General features: G+C 39.9%; 1 protein-coding gene across 24 annotated transcripts in view; it reads right to left on the bottom strand.

The window, feature by feature from the left end:
- The window catches only part of rap1gapa (RAP1 GTPase activating protein a), a 165,953-nt gene that overhangs the window by 20,165 nt on the left and 119,150 nt on the right, over positions 1-26,638 (bottom strand). For 16 of the 24 annotated variants that reach the window (XM_061984432.1, XM_061984543.1, XM_061984414.1 and 13 more), the window contains 15 exons: positions 24,431-24,466; positions 23,233-23,280; positions 20,797-20,835; positions 17,611-17,802; positions 16,958-17,061; positions 16,541-16,619; positions 16,417-16,470; positions 16,259-16,342; positions 10,208-10,308; positions 9,953-10,082; positions 5,754-5,909; positions 2,337-2,408; positions 2,169-2,255; positions 1,709-1,849; positions 984-1,118 (listed from right to left, as the gene is read on the bottom strand). In XM_061984432.1, coding sequence (XP_061840416.1) covers positions 984-1,118; positions 1,709-1,849; positions 2,169-2,255; positions 2,337-2,408; positions 5,754-5,909; positions 9,953-10,082; positions 10,208-10,308; positions 16,259-16,342; positions 16,417-16,470; positions 16,541-16,619; positions 16,958-17,061; positions 17,611-17,802; positions 20,797-20,835; positions 23,233-23,280; positions 24,431-24,466 — 1,458 coding nt within the window. The remainder of the gene's footprint in view (positions 1-983; positions 1,119-1,708; positions 1,850-2,168; positions 2,256-2,336; positions 2,409-5,753; positions 5,910-9,952; positions 10,083-10,207; positions 10,309-16,258; positions 16,343-16,416; positions 16,471-16,540; positions 16,620-16,957; positions 17,062-17,610; positions 17,803-20,796; positions 20,836-23,232; positions 23,281-24,430; positions 24,467-26,638) is intronic. The other 8 variants (XM_061984552.1, XM_061984519.1, XM_061984468.1 and 5 more) reach the window with 2 other exon arrangements.

Here is a 26,638-nt window from a genome sequence, read left to right as displayed (position 1 = left end):
CTCATAAAAATCTTTGAAACACACATCCACTGAAAATATTGAATTTTTTCAATGCTTTTCATTTGTTGCCAATATTTGTTTTAGTGCCATTACAATTTATTTCACAATGTCATTTTTTACTGGTAGTAATTCTGGCTCCATATTTTTCCACATTTTGTTATGTTACAGCTTTATTACAAAATATTGTTGTCCTCATACCCCATAATTACAATGTGAAAATGTTTGGGGTCGTTTTTTAGAATTTTTAAAAAATTTATTAAAACTTACAAACTAAGACATCACATGTCCATAAGTTTTCAAAGCCTTTTTATCAGTACTTTGTTGATGCATCTTTGGCAGCAATTACAGCCTTAAATTTTGAGTGCTCTGGAGCACTCGTAGATTTTGTTCTTACCTACGAACAAATCCCAGCTAAGAAAACATTGATGAATACAAAAATCTCCTTAAAAACTTCGTAAGTGGGCCTAAGAACAAAATGGACAAAACAGTTGCTGAATGGGCCCCTTTGCCCCTGGGCCTCAAGTCCTAAGGTCCTAATTGTATTGGGCAGGTGTGCCACACTTTTGTCCAAATAGTATAAAACAGAATACAGTATACATGTCCTGATTTTACCTTGATAACACATAGAACAATCTTATACACACACATAGTGTATTCATCAGTATGTACAGCACCATAAGAGAGTACTTGTGCAATGTGTAACAAAACTCTCAGGAGCTCCTTTGTGCGTCATGATCCTGCAAGTCTTTTGCTTCCGTGAGTGTGAAGTCACTCAGGCGTGTGATGTGCAACCCTTGCAATGTGAGAGCCAGGACCCAGGCACACAGCTTCAAGGAAAAGCGAAAGTATCACGCTTTTCTGTGAGACGTTAGTGCAGCAGGCAAGTGCGGGGGCCAGGGGGTATGAGCTCAAGTAGTTCTATGGGAGAAAGAGATGCCAAGGCGCGTCTCCCCAAAGACCAGGAGGAGTGGGTCTGTACTTACTATCCCTTGGAATTTGGGGCTCTTTGCGGGTGTGCTGGGGTTAAAGCTGCCGCTGAGGCTAGTGGACACTGTGTGCGGCTTCTTGAAAGTAAGACCCATGGCATCCATAGACTGGCTCCTGCTGCGTATCACCCGCTACAGAGAGAGACATACATTCAGATGGCGATGACCCTTGTGGCTCCGCCCAATCGTTGTCAGCCTCGGAGCTGACCCTGAACACTTTACTGATGTTAACCCTGACAAGGAAGCAACAGCTGCACATGACTTTGGTCACATGACTCAATAAGTTTAGAGGTTGTGAAGGAAGCGAGGGGAAGACTGCCAGCGGGGGAAAAAAACCCAGTGCACGTATTAGCAGAGTGGAGAAGCAGGCGTTTCTGGGAATGATAACTGAGAAACATGGTGGCGAAGCACAGCAGCATGGTGAAGTTCCAAAGCAGGACAAAGTTTACTGCTAAAGCCCTCAGAGTGACGACGCCACCTTTACATGCCACCGAGGCCAAATGGCAGTTCTGATGTCCCCTATCAAACTGTATTGTAAATAGAAGACTTCCGCATTCTAGGAAATGCGCTTTGTTGCTTTCATTCAAATGAGAATTGGCATGCTGCAGAGCACATTTCCAGGAAAGTCTCACTGTTTCTTCACTCGGTGTCAACAACAGAGGCAGTCTCCTTTAAAGGAAGTTGTTGAAAGCCTCTGCCTCTGCTGCTGCCTGGCTAGTTACCTTAAACGACTCAAAGAAGCCCCCTCCACCTCCACTGCCGTTCTCCAGCTTGTCGTCGTCTCCACCAACGCCCATCATGGCCTGGCTGTTCACATGCAGCTCTTCGTACAGCGTCTCCAACAAGGCCGACCGCGTTCGTTCCTAACACACACGCACACACATATAAACACACACTTAAGAATGTCGTCATTTTGAAGAGGAACAATGATTTACTTTTCGGTAACACTTTAGTATGGGGAACATATTCACCTTTAATTAGTTGCTTATTAACATGCAAATTAGTAACATATTGGTTCTTAATTAATTCCCTCAATAACCTCACAATTATTGCTTATTAGTAACCCTACCCCTAACCCTAACCCTTATATGTTCCCCTAGTGTCCAAATAACTCTAAATTAAGTATTTGTTACTTAGAATATGTTCCCCATACTAAAATTACTTTTTCTTTCACTGACCCACCTCTAATTTGGCAAACTTTTCAGCTTTATAACAGGAATATTCTGCATTGATGAGCTTAGTGAAGATGAATTCATGGAATTCAGGACCCTGGAAGGAAAATGATGATCAAAACCAAAACAACCAAATGGAATGGAACAGTCCAGATCTACAAGTTGTTATCGCTCTTACTTTTTTAAAGACAGCGGGATTTGGGAGGGCGGGGCCAAAGAAAGGTACATCGTCTCGTGCTGTCACTGACACCTGGAAGTTCACACAGAGATGAAGCCACATAACTATAACTATAATCTCAAAACCGAACCCAAAACCTTATATAACTGGGGAAATAATGACATTTGAAAATGCATCTTTAAAAAATCTCCTTGTCATCGGTCCTTACCTGTTGTCCTTTCTGGATCTATTATAACGTAATTTGTAATGGATATGATCTTACCTCACACTCTGAAGCTCCCCCTGGCACTCATATATCTTCCCATGCTATAATTACTGCTAAAACTTGTTTCAATTTTTAATTTTTTTGTTAAGTCTCTCAAAATTTATTGCTTCAACTGCCTTACTGCTCTGTGTACGATCATCCTCCTGATAAGACATTATAGCGCATGATACAGTCGTGGTCAAAAGTTGACATACACTTGTACAGAACATAATGTCATGGCTGTCTTGAGTTTCCAATAATTTCTACAACTCTTATTTTTTTGTGATAGAGTGATTGGAGCACATACATGACGTTTGGTTCTTTTATGAATTTATTATGGCTCTACTGAAAAGGTGACCAAATTTGCTGGGTCAAAAGTATACATACAGCAATGTTAAAATTTGGTTACATGTCCCTTGGCAAGTTCCACTGCAATAAGGTGCTTTTGGAAGCCATCCACAAGCTTCTGGCAAGCTTCTGGTTGAGTTTTTGACCACTCCTCTTGACAAAATTGGTGCAGTTCAGCTAAATTTGTTGGTTTTCGGACATGGACTTGTTTTGTTCAGCATTGTCCACATGTTCTCAATGGGGTTTAAGTCAGGACTTTGGGAAGGCCATTCTAAAACCTTAATTCTAGCCTGATTTAGCCATTCTTTACCACTTTGGATGTGTGTTTTGTCACAGCCCGGGCTCATGCCAATGCGCATTCCTCTGTGTGCTCTGATGAGCGCACCTTCAAGAGCGCACTTCCAGGTGCGCGACGGGCGCGTGTCAGTCCTGCTGCAGCAAGCGGCTGCAATCAATCACCAGCAATCAGCGCACCTGGTGCTGATCAGAGGACCGCCTTCATAAGCCTGCACAACCGCCTCTCGCTCAACAGTTCACAATTCACACACATAGTCGCGCACCATACACACTCTTGGATTTAGTCACACTCCATTTCCCTTGTTTGTATATATTATTATTTTGTTATTTATATATTGTATATTTACATATATAAATAAACATAGAGCTAAATAAATAAATGTTGTCTCTGCCGTTTCTTCCCCCTGTACACAACATGTTTAGGGTCATTGTCCTGTTGGAACACCCAACTGCGACAAGACCCAACCTTCGGGCTGATGATTTTAGGTTGTCCTGAAGAATTTGGAGGTAATCCTCCTTTTTCATTGTCCCATTTACTCTCTGTAAAGCACCAGTTCCATTGGCTGCAAAATAGGCCATGAGCATAATACTACCACCACCATGCTTGACAGTAGGTTTAGTGTTCCTGGGGTTAAAGACCTAACCTTTTCTCCCCCAAACATTTTACTGGGTATTGTGGCCAAACAGCAACATTTTTGTTTCATCTGACCACAGAACTTTCCTCCAGAAGGTCTTATCTTTGTCCATGAAATCAGCAGCAAACTTTAAACGAGCCTTAAGGTGTCGCTTCTGGAGCAAGAGCTTCCTTCTTGCATGGTAGCCTCTCAGTCCATGGCGCTGCAAAACACGCTTGACTGTGGATACTGACACCTGTGTTCCAGCAGCTTCCAATTCATTGCAGACGTGCTTTTTGGTGGTTCTCGGTTGACTCTTGATCATCCTGACCAATTTTCTCTCAGCAGCAGGTGATAGCTTGCGTTTTCTTCCTGATCGTGGCAGTGACAAAACTGTGCCATGTACAGTTTCTCTTGGGACCTTAAGCTGCTTTGACATGGCTCCAAGTGACTTTTCTGACTTGTTGAAGTCAATGATTTGTTTTTTCAGATCTGTGCTGAGTTCTTTTGACTTTCCCATTGTCGCGTTTGTAACCGAGTCTAATGACTGCGTCACATGAGCCCTATTTAAATGGGCTTAGGGAAGTCAACAGGTGTCGTCAATCATAATCACTCACATGAAGTTAAGAGGCCATGCCATGAAGCTAATTTGATTTGATTGTAACTTTTCTACATCCCCAAAATTGATCATGTATGTTGCTGTATATATACTTTTGACCCAGCAGATTTGGTCACATTTTCAGTAGACCCATAATTAATTCGTAAAAGAACCAAACTTCATGAATGTTTTTGTGACAAACAAGTATGTGCTCCAATCACTCTACCAGCCTTCTTAGTAGTGACGTGTGATACCAATATTTTTTTTCCAATTCGATAAAATTCAATACCGATACCGATCCGATATCAATACTTGTGCAAATATACCTAATGTGTCTGGTAAAATTTAAAAAGTAGTATATTTCAAGGGATGCTGCTCTTGGGGAATCATATTCAAACAATATAAAATCACAGGGCAAAACTAACTAACGTTATTCTGCACTGAACGCGTTATCTTATTTATATTCAACTCTGTATGTAGTGTCTCTAAATAGCCTATAATAAAAGGTTCCAGACACTTGCTGTTTTAGAATACTGAATGACTCATTTCAATTGCCAGTAATTTTCCCAAATTAACAAATAAAGTTTGCAAAGGCTGTTTTATTGCAATTGCTATGTATAATTTAACGACACCTATAGATTATGAATTATTTAGGAAACTTTACCTGCATACATTGAAACTTTTTTGCCTATGTAAGATTGGTTTAGTGTCATATAATCTTTATTATTTACTGTACGGTATGTATTTTTCCCCACCGATCCCTTTTCATTTAGACAAGAGCTCAATGATGTAATTATTTTGCACTGTGTTCCTGTTAATGGTACATTATCTGAAATAACTTAAGTATCAAAAGTATCGATATTCTAATTTAAGAATCGATATTAGAGCATAAAGATTTGGTATCAATATTTTAGTATCCATTCGCACATCACGTCTTAGCTTTGAGGTATTGGTGGCTATGGACCTCTTGAAATTGTTTATTTGTTCTTATTATTTTTGTACTTTATTACTATTTTCATTATCATTCTAGCAAATAGGTCAGGGTATTACAAGTACTACTGGCATGTGTATCCTGGTGACTATTGTTCACATGCTAACTATGACAAGAAGACCGTATGCTGTAAAATAATAGTCAGCCATTTTGGCTTGCGGGTGACCGTTTGTCTTTGTTCTCCTTGTAATGTTCTGATGTAGGCCCTTTTAAATTTTGTCTGTAGAATATGTTGCGGTCCAATAAAATAACAAGCTTTGGGCCACAGATGGGATGCACTTTGGACACCATTGATCTATGCTGTAGTTCAAGGAAGGCTGTTTACCTTGTAGAGAACATCGTCAGAACAAGGGTTGACCACTTGGACCACGATGTAGGCATGGAGGAAGTTAGAGGCGATCATATCTGGCACAAAGGGAGTATTTTCTTCTTGGAACACAATGGCCACAATGTCATTCCCTATGTGCCTCTTTCTCTGCAACTGCAGTGCAAGACACAGACACAGCAAGATGATACCACTTGATGTGACTGATGTAGAATTAAATAATGAAAATATAGCATTTATCAAAATGCCTGCAGAAAGGGATTAGTGGTATAAGGAGTAAAATAGTATTGCTTTTTGCAACTAATGTTGTACTAATATTACTGTGCATACACATACTCATGTAAAGCTATAAATTATGTTCATAGTGCAATATATTGTTTGCAGTCTATATACCAGACTGAACATCAAGGTTGTGATTTTTTTGTAGTTTTTGTAGTCATTGTACCAGTCTTACAGCAGACACCAGCAGGGAGTGCTGCTGAACAAGCTGAGGAACATGCACTAACATGTATTTCTGCCACGAACACCCCTTTTCTCATTTCTGTTTCTCTAAAGCATCACAAGTGGTGCATAAGCATGAGCTGAATAATGTGCGTGCAAATTTATGAGACACAGTGGCGAAGGGGGTGGGGCTCTGTGCTCTTTAACACAGGGAATCAGCACAGCTGCAAACTTAACCTTTCCGGTGGAGGCCGGGTGCATAGGCGCCGATCTACATTTCTGCCAGTGGGTGCTCGGACGGGCGGTAAATCTGACGCTACTTTTCTGAGCATGCGCGATTTTTGCTTCGGTGGTGAGAAATAATTTGCCATCAATCCCATATACATACATACATATATATATATATATATATATATATATATATATATATATATATATATATATATATATATATATATATATATATATATATATATATATATATATATATATATGTTAGGTCAGGAAAAAACACAAGAGGCTATATCATCCCTACAAGCCTGGCCATTTTATATACATACAGTATATACATATATATTGTTGTTAAGAGAAATAAGCTGATAACGATATGTAGTAGTGTAGTAGTTTATACAGGACGTGTGTATATATATATATACAGTATATACATACATACATATATATATATATATATATATATATATATATATATATATATATATATATATATATATATATATACACATACATACATACATATATATATATATATATATATATATATATATATATATATATATATATATATATATATATATATATATATATATATATATATATATATATATATATATATGTTAGGTCAGGAAAAAACACAAGAGGCTATATCATCCCTACAAGCCTGGCCATTTTATATACATACAGTATATACATATATATATACATATATATATATACACACAGTATATATATATATATATATATATATATATATATATATATATATATATATATATATATATATACACAGTATATATATATATATATATATATATACACACACAGTATATATATATATATATATATATATATATATATATATATATATATATATATATATATATATATATATATATATATATATATATCCAAGATGCAGACTGTGCAAAAGAAGCCCCTGAGACAGTCCAGCACCTAGTAGCAGGCTGTAAGATGCTAGCTGGATCAGCATACAATGGAGAGGCACAACCAAGTGGCTGGGATAGTATACAGGAACATCTGCAACCAGTATGGAATAGAAGTACCCAAATCCCAATGGGCCATACCACAGAAGGTGGCTGAGAGCAACAGGGCCAAGGTTCTGTGGGACTTCAGCTTCCAGACTGACAAACAGTTCCTGGCTAACCAACCGGACATAGTGGTGGTGGACAAAGAGCAGAAAAGGGTGGTGGTGATAGATGTGGCAATCCCAGCTGACGCCAACATCAGGAAGAAGGAACATGAGAAACTTGAGAAGTACCAAGAGTTGAAAGAGCAGCTGGAACGGATGTGGAAAGTCAAGGCTAGCGTCGTCCCCGTGGTAGTGGGGGCGCTTGGGGCAAGAACCCCCTAACTGGGAAAGTGGCTCCATTAGAAACCAGGAACAACATCTCAAGCTTCAGTCCAGAAGAGCGCAGTCCTCGGAACAGCCAAGATACTGCGCAGAACCCTCAAACCCCCAGGCGTCTGGTAGAGGACCAGAGCTTGAGGATGACACAGATACTACCCCACCGGGATGAGAAGGAGATTCTTTATATATATATATGTATGTATATATATAGGTGACAGTAGCGTCACATGGATGTGCTTTAGCACTTGTATGTATGTGAATATTCTGAAGTTAATTAAAGCAATATAGTTTTTCATTTAAAGGGGAACTGCACTCTTTTTTGCAATGCAGCCAATAGGAGCAGTCAATTCTACCTCTCAATCGCTTTAAAAATGCATTCAAAAACTGCCATTAATACTTAATTTACGTTCCGTAACCTGAATAATAACCAAGCTGTAGCAAAATTGTTATTGTAAGAACGAACATTGAGGAACTCTTTTTCTCGCGAAGTAACACATCGCCATGCATCGGTATTAGCCATGAGCTAATACGGCGAGAAAAAAACTAGCTTCTACATCAGCACTTGAATTGCGTTTGAGTTCGGGATAGGACAACACTCTGTATTGACTGAAAAACATGAACAATCGTGTTACAGTTTCTGACAAGTATTAGCCCACATTTCATGTTTTCTTTGTGCACAGCTAGCTCGACAGCATATGCACTGTAGTGTACAGTGATGTGCTGCCTGAATTATGAACAATAGATCAGTGACTTACTCAATGGCTGGTCGGGTAAGGTTTCCATTTGATTTGGTTAAGCATACCATCAATTCTGCATTGCTTGGCTCAAACTAGTTCCACATTGGCAGCGTGACAAAGACACACCGACCTCACTCTCTCGGCTTCTGCCTGCTCCAGCGTTTCACCTTCTTCTTTGTGCTCGCTTCTGTAACCAGCAGTTCATCCTCCATTCATTCAGCTTCAAAAAGATAATATTGCAAATCCTCGCTCGTCCAAAAATAATCATTTTCGTTGTCTGTTATCAAGTCTGCCATGATTACAACAGAATCATGTTTGTTTCTGGAAGTAGGAACACACGTTTATTTCTGGAAGTCGGATGTGCACTGCTATGGAAACGGAAATAAATGTGCATAAAATGACCAAATACGGTAAATATTGTATACGTTACATATTGTTATAAACCTGTCTGTTACTACATTATATGTAGACTTGCAGCGTGTATATAAAATGGTGATGGAAGGCTTTGAAGTTGTTTTAGAGGGCTTTGAAGGCTACTACAGTGGTCCTATTAGCCGCATCTTCCAAGCGTTTTTTTTTATCATCTTTAAAATAAAAAATACATATGTGTTCTTGTCCCTCACAAGGATTGTTAACGATAGGCACAATTCCAAAAAAAAGTGTGATTTCCCTGTAAGGGAACAAAACAAAGATCTAATTTGTAACTTTTCCATCTAAAAAAAATGGCTAAACCACAGTTTGTGAGGTTATCGGCTCTAGGACGCAGCACCAAGAAGACATCAAACTTGACTAAATAGAAGAATTAAAGTTGTAACAGTGTTACTGCTGTAGAATGATTACCTTTAAAAAAGGAGAGCTACACCTCCGAGGTGAGGCATGCATCTCGGCGATCAGTCCCACTGGGGCCGAGAGTGGGATTTCCGCAGGCCAAAGGTGCACAATGGCACGGCCAATCACGGGATTGGGAAGGTCAAAACACGGCCAGATGTTTTTAGAGACGTGACGTCACACCAGGGAAACAGCGAGCGCTCTGAGGAAGGCTGAGCAGACAGCCAAAACTACGATTTACCTCTGCACACAATAATTAGTTTTTAATATTTAAAGAAGACATGATGAACGCAATCAATTATCCACCCAAAACACTTGCTATATGCGGGGCCCCAGCAAATATTAACTCGCCTCCCTCCCAAGTGGGGGGGGGGAGGGTCGTTTAACGTCCTACGATTCGACTGCGGGATTGATAGTCAAATCAGACTCCTCCAAATCGAATCGTGGAATCTTCGACTATTTGAAGACAGCCCTATGTGTGTGTTCTGTAGTTGGACACAATTGGAAATTAGGATGGTAGAAGCAAAGCGTTGCATTGTAACGGTGCATGCACCATACAAATGTGTGCTAGTATAATGGCACAGTACCTGCTGGGTGTCCCCCTCGGTGTAAGGCAGCTTTGTGGACACATGGAACATGACCTCTTTGTTGCGGTAGTTGCAGTAGATCGATTCTGTGCCAGTCTGGCCGTGTGTCACATCCAAGCCTCCACGGAAACTAGCACACACACACACACACACACGCATATTGGCATGTTTCTCCTCTGCAGCATCACTCTTGCTAGTCAGCACATAACACATCATGGCAATACAGTGTGTAATTAGTGTCAATTTATTCTTTACCCTTTAAAGTTGTGGAGCTCAATTTTGTCTCCAAGGAAGTCAAGGAATTCAACAAAGGCAGGACTTTCTTGGCTGTTGCCAAATAACTCTTCCTCTGAAGTCTGCAACAAGAACATGTGAAATCAGGGCCGGCCCGTGGCATAGGCCGTATAGGCAAATGCTAAGGGCGCCGTCCATCAGGGGGCGCCACGCCAGTGCCACAAATGTTGGAGAAAAAAAAAAAAAAAAAAAAAAGTTGGTATTATTATTTCTAAATACAAAAAATAATCCCACGTTAATTAAAATGCAAAGTAAAGACTATTTAATAGAAATATTATTTGTTACAACATTACGCCCCCCCCCCCCCCCCCCCCCCCCCCCCCCCCCCCCCCCGCACGGTGCGCCCCCTCCCTTCCCGTGTCATGACTCTTTTTGGACGTCACCACATCAAAAAATCAACACAAGATGTCAAAACGGCCAAAACTGTCAGGTGCCCAGGGAAGAAAAAAGAGAAAAGAAGAGGAGTAGAAACGAGAAAAGACAGAGTTAGCAGGTAGGTAACGTTAGCCTACATGAAATTATTTGTCTGTTACAGAATGTGATAGTAACCTGGCTTTTTAGCATTAAGCTAATGTTACATGATTCGGCAATTGCTAATCAATAAATAGCTAGTTCTGTTTTAACGTCGGGTTAATATTGTGGAGGGGGCTAAATTGTTATGGAAAATAATAATGTAACGTTAGGTAATTACAGTACTCACCTTACATTCCTCAGGGACATTTGTATTAGATCTTTTAAGCAGGTGTTTTTTGTTTACATTGTTATTGCCTTCTGGTTAGCTAATGTTTGCCCTGCAGGTAATAGTCACTTGTCCACCCCTTTATATATTAGGTATAGTTGTAAGTAAAAAAAAAAAAAGGTCAAAGACAAAGCTATTCGGTTTCTTGTGAGTATATACACTTCACTGCCGATGTGGGGGGCGCCACCTAAAATCTTGCCTAGGGCGCCAGATTTAGCATCTGCACATGTACATCATGACAAAATTAGTTTTGCTCTTTTTTTGTAGTCTAGCTGGCTTCCATTTTTCAACAGTCGATACAATATAACGTTTAGAAAAACTCCTAGAATAACAATGAGAGCGTTATTCACAAAATGACTGGGTCACATATAGGATTTGGAGGACTTTGTGTTTCTGTAAATTGTTAAAGGCGTAAAAAGCATAATGATAGGAACTTTTATGGGAATCATAACAAAATTCACAGGAATTAACTGAAATTTTGCAGAATTTATTTAAACAATATCCGAATACCTGTTTGCTTATGACAAACAACATCTCTAATGCGGTCTTTGTAAACAATCCCAAATGTAGCCAGTTATCTTAGTTCTGATTAATTTCCAATATCGAAAGTGTCCAACTTTCAATATGTTTAATATTGTCAAAAAATCTTCAGCTCAGCTTTACTGAAAGCAACATGTTTCTCCCACTTTGCAACCATATCTCTGACACTATGTGTGCATGGAAGCCAAGGTCAAAAGCAAAACTATTACTCTATTTAATTTTTTTAGATTGATAAACATTCTGTGTGACTTTTGTAAACAAAATAAATGAAAAAAGTAAAACTACAACATATTTATGAACAGTCTCAATTGTCAACTGAGTTTATTCAAATTTTGGGGCTTATGTGTTGGGAGTAGATCCATCCATTTTCTACCACTTATTCCCTTCGGGGTCGCGGGGGGCGCTGGAGCCTATCTCAGCTACAATCGGGCGGAAGGAGGGGTACACCCTGGACAAGTCGCCACCTCATCGCAGGGCCAACACAATAGACAAGACAACACGTGGCGAAGTTGGTAGAGTGGCCGTGTCAGCAATCGGAGGGTTGCTGGTCACTAGGGTTCAATCCCCACCTTCTACCATCCTAGTCACGTCCATTGTGTCCTTGGGCAAGACACTTCACCCCTTGCTCCTGATGGCTGCTGGCTAGCGCCTTGCATGGCAGCTCCCGCCATCAGTGTGTGAATGTGTGTGTGAATGGGTGAATGTGGAAATACTGTCAAAGCGCTTTGAGTACCTTGAAGGTAGAAAAGTGCTATACAAGTATAACCCATTTATCATTATCATTTAACATTCACACTCACATTCACACACTATGGCCAATTTAGTGTTGCCAATCAACTTATGTAGAGATGTCCGATAATATCGGACTGCCGATATTATCGTCCAATAAATGCTTTAAAATAACAGTATCGGAAATTATCGGTATCGGTTTCAAAATTATCGGTATCGGTTTCAAAAAGTAAAATGTATGACTTTTTAAAACGCCGCTGTGTACACGGACGTAGGGAGAAGTACAGAGCGCCAAAAAACCTTAAAGGCACTGCCTTTGCGTGCCGGCTCAATCACATAAAATCTGCGGCTTTTCACACACACAAGCGAATGCAAGGCATACTTGGTCAACAGCCATACAGGTCACACTGAGGGTGGCCGTATAAACAACTTTAACACTGTTACAAATATGCGCCACACTGTGACCCCACACCAAACAAGAATGACAAACACATTTCGGGAGAACATCTGTACCGTAACACAACATAAACACAACAGAACAAATACCAAGAACCCCTTGCAGCACTAACTCTTCCGGGACGCTACAATATACACCCCCGCTACCCCCTACCCCACACCTCAACCCCACCCTCCCCAACCCCGCCCACCTCAACCTCCTCATGCTCTCTCAGGGAGAGCATGTCCCAAATTCCAAGCTGTTGTTTTGAGGCATGTTAAAAAAAATAATGCACTTTGTGACTTCAATAATAAATATGGCAGTGCCATGTTGGCATTTTTTTCCATAACTTGAGTTGATTTATTTTGGAAAACCTTGATACATTGTTTAATGCATCCAGCGGGGCATCACAACAAAATTAGGCATAATAATGTGTTAATTCCACGACTGTATATATCGGTATCGGTTGATATCGGAATCGCTAATTAAGAGTTGGACAATATCGGAATATCGGAAAAAAAGCTATTATCAGACATCTCTAGTTGGGAGTAAGGATGGGTGCCGTTTACATCATAACCAATACAAATTGGCATTTGATTAACGGTGCCGGTGCTTAAACAGTGCCTGTACCGGTAATTAAAAAACTGGAAAAAATAAAAATAAAATAAAATAAAAAACTGGAAAACATGCAAATTTTTAGACAAAAACACACAACACATTTTTTTTATTCTTATGAAATTTAGTGAAATTCAAATTGAACAGACTAGTCATTGAAATACCTATTTTATATAAGTTAATTTATAGATAAGTCATTATTTCCAAAATAATTAAGAAAATCACCAACAAATTGCAAATTAGAATTATTGCAGCGATATAGAACATAGAGAAAGTGCAAAAAACAACGTTTGTAATATCGATGCCCATATAATTCTGGGGATTTGTGAAAGCAAACGTGCTCGCCCTAACCATCAGTGGTGCAGAACAATGACGTGCTAAGTTGTTGTTGTGGCTACTGGCTAGCCTAGCGCTGCGGCGTTATGAGGGCTGCTGTTTGCGTGTTAAGGCCAGTAATAGATTTAAAAAGGGAGTCAGACTCTGTGTACTTTTGTCAGGACACTACATTACTTACAAGAAATTACTTGCATAATATCACCGCCAAGCACTTGTTGCAGGTTGCTGCAACTGCATTCCACTAGCACCGAAATAAGGTACTTTTTTTAGTACCTTATTTCAAAATTTTCGGTCTGGTTACTACCACTAACATTGTCACCGGTGTCACTATGGGTAGTGAGAGGTAAAGAGATGCTCTTGCAACAAACATCAACAATGTCCTAGCTCCTCGTTGGCCTTTGTGAAATGACCTTTGACTTATCCAGGCTTCTTATTCATCTGCTCAAACCTCTGCAATCTTTTCAAGCTTGCAGTACTTCCCATATTGATGTTTCTATGTAAAGCTACAAGTGCACTTCTGGGCCCCACAGAGTAAACATAGGGTGGGTGAATTATTGAAAGTGGCTGCACTGACTACAATCCCAAATTAGGATGAATGAAATGAATGTTTCCTGGGGAAAACGGAAAAGTACTGTAGAATGTACCAGCTTCATCATTCCTGCATTGGGTGTGATTGATAATGATTAATTGTGTCCATTTATCACTCACCTGCAGGGGTGAAACTCTCAATTCTAGGCCACCCTAAACCCAAACGTCTCCACGCCATACACAACCACTTAATATGTTTACATGCACTAAAAAACACTTTTTAGCACGTATTTAGTTAAAACCTTAATTAGGTTTCAACTTTAAAAAAAAGGGAACAACATAGATTACCCCCCCCCCCCCCCCCCAATTAATTTTTTTGGGGGGGTTTTCTTTAAAAAAAAAAAAAAGTGAGAATCTAATTAGTCATATACTCTGTCATTACCGGTACTCCTTTAAATATGTTATAAATCTGTCAAGATTCCCTTTACTTGAGAGTGTAAAATATAGGTTGGCTGACACACATAGGAATATCATCTGCGAATGATACAAATCACAATATTACATAATTATTTTTGTGATTTAATTTATAATTAGTGCATCTACTGGGGATTAGGCCTTCCCTGTCTTTAAAAAACAGTGACATGTCTGTTTCTTCAATCGAGGTTCTTTGAATGCACCACAGTTATGGTCTATGGCAGGGGTCGGGAACCTTTTTGGCTGAGAGAGCCATGAAAGCCAAATATTTTAAAATGTATTTCCGTGAGAGCCATATAATATTTTTTAACACTGAATACAACTAGATGCGTGCATTTTTAAGTAAGACCAACATTTTTTGAGTACAATAAGTCTCTTATTCTTTTTAATAACATTGTTATTCTGAAGCTAACCAATAATAAATAAAATACTTCTTACCATTGATGCGACTTCTTGAACAGGTGCGGTAGAAAACGGATGGATGGATTAAAATGCATGAGAATGTTTTATATTTTGAACGTTTTTTTTAACACTGTGATTACCAGCTGAATTATTCATTACTTATCGTGTTAAGCAATGTCAGCTAAGATTTATCTGAGAGCCAGATGCAGTCATCAAAAGAGCCACATCTGGCTCTAGAGCCATAGGTTCCTTACCCCTGGTCTATGGTATGTAGAAGTGAAACATGAACACAAACTTCTCATATGCTGCCAGAAAAAGATCTATTTTATTTTTACCTTTCGTCTATCACACAAGCGTTAGAAGTTAGGTTTGACTCAATCAAGGTAAATCAAACCATTTTGCAATTCTGTGGTCAGAATAGACATTATTGGTGTCACGGCGCAAGCGCAATCCCTCATGTCATCTGCTGCAAGCGCAGCCAGCAGCTCTGCTAGGAGCGCGCCGGGACCCGCCCCTGCTCGCTCTTCCGCATCGCGGTCATGCGCCTGCACGGCTGCAGACAATCAACAATCAACGCACCTGGGTCTGATGAGGGCAGACGGCATAAAGACCGGCGGACCCGAAGATCCAGTGCCGTAACGTAGTTCACTCTGTGTAGTAAGCATCCCGTCTCTGGCTTCCCTCCTCGTACCTGCTCTCTGTGCTTTCCCTCTGCCCGTGTCTTATGTCCTTTGTGTTCCCTGCAGTGTTCCCTCCGAATCCAGTGATCAAGCTGTGCGCCTCCACTTCCCTTCGGATTTTGGACCGCTTCCCTTGATCCTCGACCCCCACTCGGACACGGACCTCGACAACTCTCTCCAGCCCCCGACCTCTCGCTTGCCCATGGACTGTCTTCTTGCCTTGCCCCTCTGGATTTTTGAAGGATTCATCCAACACGCACAAACAATACCCACTGGTAACATTTATATTGTTAACTCTTCACATCGTCTTGTGCCATACACTTCTAGTAGCATACACACCCCAGTACATCATCAGCGTCAATAAATCTATTGAGCTGATTCTGGCCGTTGTGTCGTCTCCTTCCCCCGGCATACGTAACAACTGGTTTGATTCAAGCAATGGTATTATTGAACTGTTACTGCTATGTATGTTTTTATAACTTCCAAATGGCAGAAAACAACACACACACACACACTTCGACGCCACTGCTCACCTGGCCAAACTTTTGATAAATGACCCCAAACTTGAAGTTGTTGCTTATGACGTGCTCATCGAAGGTCACTATAAGTCGTGAGGCCTTAAAGAAGAGAGCATCGAGAGTCGTGTGAGACTAAGAAGGAAGATACAACATGGATTCAAATAGAAACTTACTTTTGGATAAAGGACAGGGAAGAAGCGGTCAACGTTGACCTCCTCATAGGCAAGCTTGGTAGATAATCAGGACATGTCAGATGTGTTATGTTATATGAATTTACATGTCAGCCTTAAAACTCACCTTGGCCATTTGGACCACATTGGGAAACTCAGTCAGACAGGAGATGGGGATCACATCATGGTAGGTTTTTTGTTTGGTCCTGGTAAAGTCATAAAACAATCAGGTTATGTGGTCGTATAAAGTGATGCAACATTTCTCAGAACCAATGGGGCGGGAAAGAGATGTTCCAATACGGGGCCATTATCAAACTTCCCCACCCCTTCGCCTCTCGCTCCATCCCCACCCACTCACTGGCCTAAATAGTCCATCTGTTGTGGAATAGCTGGTGTTTACACTCTCTCTAGCTATACAACTCTTGAGATAACACTCTGGTTATAGAGAATGTGTCTATGCACTCACTAGTTGGCAGCTAATTGTGCATCTACTACTGGTGTTCTGACCAGTTGAACCCGGGCTTCTCTGCAGCACGTATGTTACCTAAGCATTAGTCGGAGATGCTCCTGGTCACCAATCACGTCGTACTTTAAAGAGAACACCAGATGTCCGAGGGCACCGTCCACTGAATAGTAATTAAAGTGTTCCTGAGGACACAGTGCAAAGATACAGCAATTACTATCTCATACACACACACATACACACACTTCTCTGCAAAAACTTTACTGTTTCACCCAAATTACATTTGTTCATATATGTATGAACAGGTGGCATAGTTTAATGTAGTTTCACTTGCATATGAAATGTGCATTAAGGCCATTTACAAGGCAATTTCTTATTCAGGACATTAGTGTAATGAACACGATGTGATATTAATTTTGAAATCCTCCATGGGGGCAGTTATGCTAATTTGTGCAGGAAATTAAGTCGCTTCATTGTTAAAGCTGATCGTACAATGGCGCTATGTAACTGTGGTCTTTCGAGGCTCATCACGTCTTGTGCAAGCAGGGGATCCAGTTTGCACTGACTGAGACACCATTCTCCCTATTTCAAACATGTGTACCAGCAAAATGACAATTGTTGCATATTGTTGCTTTAAGTGGTCAGACAGCTGGCTCCCGCCATGGTCTGTTGATGTGAAAAATATGAAAGTGATGACAAAAGTGTCTAAGCTCTGTGGTTTGTAGGTGACAAACCTTAGCCAGGAAGTGTTTGCGGTAGAGCGTTGCTGTTGTATTACATTCCAGCTTTGTGCGGCTGTCGGGGGACAAAGTCTGCAGCTCCTCAGAGTCCAGCGTGTTGCTTAGCTCATGATTTGTTCCCTCAATCCAGTAACCTCCAAATTGTGGCAGAAGAATGAGAGGGAAGGGGCTCTTCTTACCCAAAACCTTCAAAAATTGAAAACACATTTTAACTATGTGTTACTAAGTCTAGTTAGCTACAGTATGCATGATGACATCAACAGACCGACATTAGTCTGGCAAGAATCTGACATATTTAGTACATTTTTTTTAAAGATTAAAAGGCACCTACAGTATATATGATGGATGACTTTAATCAATATTTAAAACACTTCCTTCTGGTCTAGATCAGTGGTTCTTAAACTTTTTTCACGAAGTACCTCCTCAGAAAACCCTTGGCTCTCCAAGTACCATCATAATGACCAGCATTGAAATACAGCAGCATAGTAGGCCTAAATATTCCTTAAAAACAAGGCAGAGGTTTTATTTAGCAATTCTTTTGAATATTTTTGGCCATTGTAATACACACAGTTTGAACAGTAACACTGTTTAAAGAAAATAAAACACTGTACTTTAATGAAGTGATTCTTTGGAAGAAACTGGGTACACAAACCACAGTTTGACAATCACTGGTTTCGATAATAGCTACTAGATATGCTCTGGTGTAAATGTTGGGTACATTTTGCTCCACGGTCACATGTATAAACTACTGTCTGCAAGATGTTTGTTTGTGAAAAAAATTGGAAACCTTCTACCCCAGGGGTGTCAAACTCATTTTAGATCGGGGGCCACATGGAGAAAAATCTACTCCCAAGTGGGCCGAACTGGTAAAATCATGGCACGATAACTTAAAAATAAAGACAAATTCAGATTGTTTTCTTTGTGTCATGACGAGGACTATCTTGCAGCTGGCTGCGTGGATGGTTTTAAAGGAATGCAATAGGACCAGACCAGTCATGGCTTGAAGGTATATACATGATTTAATTTAACACTATAACAAGAAACAAACAAAAGAGTACCAACAAAAGGCGCGCACAAGGCGGAGAACAAACTTGGCTATGAACAAAACTAACTCTTAGACAGAAACTATGGACATGAAAAACTACACTTACTGTGACGTGAAAAAACAAACACTTGCGTGGCATGGCATGAAGCATAAACTAGGGAATAAACAGGGCATGATAATGACAGAGGTAATGTCACCAGGCCGACTGCCTGGCAACTGCAAGCTTAAATAACAAAGACATGATTGGCAACAGGTGTGAGAGTGATGAGGACAGGTGAACTAATCGGTCGTCATGGTGACAAAACAAGGGAGTGAAAAAGCAGGAACTAAGTGTCCAAAAACCAAACAGCACATGGCCAAACAAAAAACATGAACAAACATGACACTTTGTTTAAAAATAGAACAAGCACATTCTGAAAATGTACAAACCATAATGTTATTGGGGTTTTTTTTTACAGTTACATGTTGCAGTTAATAGTATTCTCTTTATTTGTCGTTATTTATAATTTCTGAATAAATTATGTGAAAATGTTCATCAGTCAACTCATTGGTGTTATTTTTCAATCTATTAAGATAAAAAATAATAATATTTAAATCAAATTACATGATGTTATTTATGTAGTTTGCTCATTTTCCTCGACTGGTGCACTAACATCATGTGTTTTTTGTTTTTTTTTCATATGTAGCATGATCTACAAAGATACAAAGAATTGCTATTGCGACATCTAGTGGACACATAGAACGGCAGTTTCTTTCATTAAAAAATGTCGGCACATTTTTATACATAGCAAACTTATCCCGTGGGCCAGACGAAACAGGTTCGCGGGCCTGATCCGGCCCGCGGACCGTACGTTTGACATCCTTGTTCTACCCTCTCCAAAAATATAATAATTTATCTTCTGAAAACGTACAATGTTTCAACATACATTTTGAAGATGCACATTACCACGGTTTATTTTTCCAAAAACGGTCCAAAAAATCATAAACAGTAAATAGATTCACCCGGTCACAACATTAAGTACACCTGCCCACTCTCAGAACGATACAGACCTGCATCAAAAAGCTTCCTTTACCAGCATTAATGTCAATGCATGTCACACAGCTGTGTTATTTTGCACATACCAGGAGTAAATTAAAGAAATACCTTATCCTACCTATTCTTGTGGTTGCTCAAGCCAAATAGAATTGTCACAATTGTGCCATCTGTTCCCGCTTATCCAATTTCCTAATGGTCTATTTTGACAAAACAGTCCCATGTAAAATGTTGTGGACCGATAAACACGGAAGTATTTATTCTATAGACATAAGAACAGGATTATATGAGAATGGATAACATGTGAGGCTCCAGGCATCAGCCATAGCTTTCTCCCCCTCTGGCCAATAGCTTATACTAAATGTCCAAATAAATACGTCCACCTCATTGTGACATCACACTGTATCGACTGTTAAAAGAAAAATTCAGAGGCATCCAAAACAAGTGTAAGCTCACGCCCAAATGCATGAAGTGAATTTGACGTATTGGCATTGTTTAACACAAGTATCCAACATTGTAACAACATGTTAAGTCAAAAAAGTGGAAACTCCTCATATATGGTAGAGGTTTACCAGAAAAGCTATGTCCGAGTCTGCCATTTTTTTTTATCCAGTTGTAGTCCAAAGTTGAAGTCAATATGTTCTTTATATTTCTCTATCCCTTTGTTGTGGGGCTCATACATGCATGTGCATGCTAAAATCCTCTACTAATAAAAAGTAGGGTATAGGTCTAACTTATATCTTAAAAACTACAACATGGCTGACGGGGAGAAGATGCAGTCGAAGGGAGATGGGCCTGGAGGAGGGCTTCGACACGTAAATAAGACCGCTCACAAAACGACGCATTCTAAAGAGACGGTCAGAATGTGGCTTGAAAATGGTCTGTAAACATAATCTAACACTTTAACCAAAGCACCACCATTACTTGTTATGTTAACAACAAATAAGTGTTTCAAATGTAGAAAAAAAAATCTAAAATGACCCCTTTAAAGAAAATAAACCATTTTCAGAAATGCCCTCTATAAATAGGTAACAAACAGTGTACATGCAGTATATATATATTACAAAGAATAGGCACCAGTGATGAAAGTGTTGCATCTTACCTCATGTACACTTGGGTAGGGAATATAGTCCTCCTCCGTCTGAAACCAATAGAAAGTAGAGCTTTTGCTCGTCATCAAAGATTCATATTGAAGTCAGCATTCATTGAAAAGAACACAACTAAATAGTGAATTCCTTATTCTTTAATGATGGTGGCCTACAAGGGTCACAACTAGGCGTGTCCGATCAAGGTTTTATGCTACAGATTCCAATGTCAATCATCCATGAGTGAGATTGGCCGACACAATACCGATACCATCCACATGTATGAATAGTACATCTTTCAATATTTTTATTTTAGTGCTATTGGCAGTTTAACAATATCCACAAAATATTTGAACTACTTGCTTGTTGCATTATATTACATACATTTGAGCAAAACAAAGTAAAGTCATTATCTAGTACTCTTTGAAATCATTTTGCCCTCAAAAGGGAATTATTAACTGAGTTTGTAAACATTAACAAAAACATATTTTGTCAAATATAAATATCGATCTGATCATGTTCTGATCCCGCGACCCGACCTCGGATAAGCGGAAGAAGATGGATGGATGGATCTGATCATGTACTGAAATTACCGTTGGTATCAACACCGCCAATCTATGGATTGATCCGCTCTCCTTCCGTGTTGTGCACTGACTGTGACAATGCTGACACACCAACGGTTGTTGTTATATTATCCTCTTTAACTCTTATCAATCTACCTGTTAATGTCCTGTTAATAGCTGCTTGCTTTTTTGCTGTAACATGCTTCCATCTGTACTTGTTTAACTGTATTAAAGGTGCCATATGTAATAATTTAATGTCAAGTCATCATTAAATGGCCCTAATATGTCAAAAGGCATTAATAAATAATGTTCTTTTTGAATACTTTTATAACTGATAACAGTAGTTCAGCCGGGATATGCTCATTTAAAAATTAGATTTACAGCCCCGAAATCTTGTTATTGTTTTCATTTCGATGTCCCGCCCTCCCCCGTTTGACCAATTAGAAAGTCCGTGAGTGTGTCCCATCCAGGTTGCCAGTTACGCACCGCCACCTTCGTCTGGCTACTGCCACTGGTAAAGTTACTAAACATGTCAGACCTTAGTAAATCTAAAAGGCGTCGTCACGATTCTCAACTTATTCATGACAAAGCCTGGAACAAAACGAGGATTTGTATCGGGGATGCCTTTGAAGGATGGAGACGATTAAGGCGCAGAAGATTTTTTCATCTGACGCCAAATTTGCTAATTTCCTCCTTGATAGGTAAGTCAGGCATTTACATTTTCCTATTAGTTGTAATAAATGGAAATGGACATTTTGTATGTAAACGATATTGTCCAATACAGAATATGACCTTGTCTAACAAAGCTAGTATGTTCGTGCAACGAATGCTTAGCATGCGAGCCCGGTCAATGACACATCGACATACAGGCTAACGGGGGAAATATATGCCCGTTAGCCTGTATGTCGATGTGTCATCCAATTGACAGGGAAAAGTATATTTTCGACAATAAAAACCAATGTGGATAGGGGTAATGTCAGTGCCTAATTCGTTCTCAATATGCAGATATGCTGAGGAAATGGGTTCCAACATTAACACGATTAATTGCGGTTTCTGGTGCTGTATGTCATTCAGGCACATATGTTGTGTCTTAAAGTCGTTGTGTTATGGCTTCACATTGTTGTGTTGTGGCATTATGTTGTTGTGTTGTGGCATTTGCAATTGTGATTCATGACCTTTCTCAGCCACCGCATTTCACACATTGCATATTTCATTTGTTTTGTACGGTGGCCTGGAAGTGCAAAACACTTACATTTCATGAAAAAAATTACAATGACAAAAATGTATTTACAAAAGACAAGAAAACTTACAATTACACAAACCAATTCAAAAACAAGACAAAGCAACTTACAAGTATGCAAACCGAATTAATTTGTTTCACAAAATGTAAAAGTGTTTTGCACTTGCAGGCCGCTGTAATTTTGGTTTAGTGTATTGCTGAAAAGCTTGCAAAATATTTTCAAATTAAAGGTGGTATAGCTCGGTTGGTAGAGCGGACGTGCCAGCAACTTGAGGGTTGCAGGTTCGATCCCCGCTTCCGCCATCCTAGTTATTGCCGTTGTGTCCTTGGGCAAGACACTTTACCCACCTGCTCCCAGTGCCACCCACACTGGTTTAAATGTAACTTAGATATTGGGTTTCACTATGTAAAGCGCTTTGAGTCACTAGAGAAAAGCGCTATATAAATGTAATTCACTTCACTTCAAAGGTTAGTATTAGTAATAGTTGCTTTGGTGTCATATCAGAGAATGATGGATTGGAACAACTTTAAGATAAATGTCTACAAGACGTTATAGTATGCAAAGGATAGGGTGCTGTATAGCGAAGCAGCCATGAGGCTACAGCCGCAAGGTATGATTAATATTGTGTTGTCTACATGGGGAGTCATACCTTGAGTGGAGGTGGAAAGGTGCATCTCTGCTCATCCATCCTGTTACCCTGTGAGAGGACCGGTGGAATAAAGAAAATAAACAGTGGGAGGGACAGGAGAGGCGATAGTCATTTAGTAACCAAAATTCAAGCAGAGAAGCAAAATGGAAAATAACACCGGGAAAAGAACGACAAAGTGTTTTTTATCGTCTCCCAAAGATGCACAGCAGACAACAAAGCCAATTCAAAGATGGACATATGGGAGTACACAGACAGCGAGAGAGAGAGAGAGTTTAAGGATTTAAGAGCAAACGTCTTAGTGGCACAACATAGGGGAATTGTAGTTAGTGAGGTCGAGGGGATTAAAAAGATGCAGAGATAAGTGACTCCTCCACACAGAGGCATCTGTTGGATGTGTGAAACGGGGGGAATAAAAAGCAGGAACAAATTAGGAAGACCACAACTACCTGTGCAATTAATCATCAACTATACTACCGGTATTAGGGACTATTTGATTGCAAGAAATGTGTCAGAAAATGTAGTTTCTGGAATTGCACACATACTGAGAGATGCTGGTGTGTAATGAATGTGTCTTACTACAAATATAAATATTGTATGAATCCCAACACAACGTACCAATATGTGAGAAACAGTTACACCATTCCGAAGCACAACCACAATAATAACATGTAGCCTGCCTCTTAAAATTGAGTCTTGTGATATTTCTAAAGAGAAAATATATAATATCGTTATGTATATCGCAATATAAGTGATTGTCTAATTCCCATAAGTGAAGGTGCAGTCTTAGTTTTATAAAAATGTCAATGTCTTCAATTATGTTCAGGTTCACCAAACATGAAAGAGAGAAAGTTTATTCAATTATTTAAATTGTTACCTAATTGCCAAGGTATGAATTGCTGACAGACACACACAGAATAAATATACGCTCCATTCTTATTTTTGCTTGCCATGTCCCAGATTGTTTGATTACTGTAAAACAAACATCCCTTGGAAGTCATCAGAGACCAGGGGGGCGTTTGTGAGGTGAGATAACAAGCTTACTGCAGACTTACAGACAGAAAGTTAATAAAAAGCATTGAGGCATGAATATAATCTACATCAATAACAATTCAGGAAGGATTAGAGACGACGCATGCTGCCGCTGTGTTAGTTGTTAAAGTGATTTAAAAAAAATGTAACAATGGACACATCCCCTTACCTGCATCTTTTCAATCATTTCAAAAAAATCTGCAGTCTGGGGGGGAGGAGAATGAGAGGAAATGTTGAGATATTTGGTTAAGTGTTGAGTTTAGTTTTTTGCTTTTCTGACTGATGAGAATCCAACATGTTGAGCTCTGTTGGCGTGGAGCATCATTGAAATGCGACCAGCAGACAGTCAGCCGAACACTGAACACTCCAGCTTTGCTCAAATGATTGCTACACTCAGACTGCAGAAATCAGCGCTGGCACTGCAGGATTATTTCACTTTACGCTGAAATGTGTTTCCTTGGTCGTATAAACCCCACATAAATCAAAATGCAAAAACATAAATGTAATGAATAAAATGAATACAAAATATATATTATGCATCTGCAGGATGTATACACATAAAGCCTTTTGAAGTCATCACTGCTTAGCAGTGAGAAAAATTGATTGATAACTGAGTTACCTCAAGCATCCAAGATCAGAGATCACAAAATTCCCGCTAAAACATAGTCAAACCGTTGGTTGAAAATTGGGCCGGGCAGGCTGCTGACAAGGAGCCTGATTGACCGTGGCTACTTCTATCTTGGGTCAACTGTTACAGTATGACTGATGGAGCAGCAGATAAAATAGTTTAAAAGGACTTTGAGAACCATAGGGTGTCCTGCTGAAAGCCACTGTATAGTAAGTGCTTTATAGTAAGTACTGTAGAGGAAGAACTGTATTCCAAGTACAACAAAAGGTACTTTATGTCCCCTCGCCCTTTGTGCATGACCACTGAATGTGATTGTACAGGTACATACAGTTAAAAACAAAATGATTAAACATTGTATCACTCAAAGTGGTATAAAACAGCTGAAAATGACATAAAGTGTCAAGCCAAAGATATCCTATTATCCAAAATTGACTGTTTAAAGGCCTACTGAAACCCACTACTACCGACCACGCAGACTGATAGTTTATATACAAATGATGAAATCTTAACATTGCAACACATGACAATACTAAAGTGCAATTTTAAATTTCGCGGGAAATATCCTGCTGAAAACGTCTCGGTATGATGACGTCAGAGCGTGACGTCACGAATTGTAGAGGACATTTTGGGACAGCATGGTGGCCAGCTATTAAGTCGTCTGTTTTCATCGCAAAATTCCACAGTATTCTGGACATCTGTGTTGGTGAATCTTTTGCAATTTGTTCAATGAACAATGGAGACAGCAAAGAAGAAAGCTGTAGGTGGGAAGCGGTGTATTGCGGCAGGTGTTGTGCTGGATAACGCACCCCCGCCGTAGAATGCACCCCCTGACTGTTGTGCCGGATAACACAGCCGGTGTTTCATTGGTTACATTCCCGGAAGATGACAGTCAAGCTTTACCATTGGCCTGTGGAGAACTGGGACTACAGAGACTCTTACCAGGAGGACTTTGAGTTGGATACGCAGACGCGGTACCGTGAGTACGCATGCAGCTGTGGCTTCCAAACATTTGATCGCTTGCCCGTACGTGCGTGCCGCTATGTGCATGTCACGTACGTAACTTTGGGGACTTTGGGGAAATATATGTGCTGTATGAACTTTGGGGAGGTGAACGGTACTTTGGGCTGTGGGATTGAGTGTGTTGTGCAGGTGTTTGAGTTGTATTGGCGGGTTATATGGACGGGAGGGGGGAGGTGTTTGTTATGCGGTATTAATTTGTGGCATATTAAATATAAGCCTTGTTGTGTTGTGGTTAATAGAGTATATATATGTCTTGTGTTTATTTACTGTTTTAGTCATTCCCAGCTGAATATCAGGTCCCACCCGCCTCTCACAGCATCTTCCCTATCTGAATCGCTCCCACTGCCCTCTCGTCCTTCACTCTCACTTTCCTCATCCACGAATCTTTCATCCTCGCTCAAATTAATGAGGAAATCGTCGCTTTCTCGGTCCGAATCGCTCTCGCTGCTGGTGGCCATGATTGTAAACAATGTGCAGATGTGAGGAGCTCCACAACCTGTGACGTCACGCTACTCGTCTGCTACTTCCGGTACAGGCAAGGCTTTTTTATCAGCGACCAAAAGTTGCGAACTTTATCGTCGATGTTCTCTACTGAATCCTTTCAGCAAAAATATGGCAATATCGCAAAATGATGAAGTATGACACATAGAATGGACCTGCTATCCCCGTTTAAATAAGAAAATCGCATTTCAGTAGGCCTTTAATGATATGACAGTTCTATGAGCCTGA

This window comes from Nerophis lumbriciformis, linkage group LG01, assembly GCF_033978685.3.
Source record: "Nerophis lumbriciformis linkage group LG01, RoL_Nlum_v2.1, whole genome shotgun sequence".
NCBI classification, from domain to species: domain Eukaryota; kingdom Metazoa; phylum Chordata; class Actinopteri; order Syngnathiformes; family Syngnathidae; genus Nerophis; species Nerophis lumbriciformis.
This window is presented reverse-complemented; position numbering and strand designations above follow the sequence as displayed.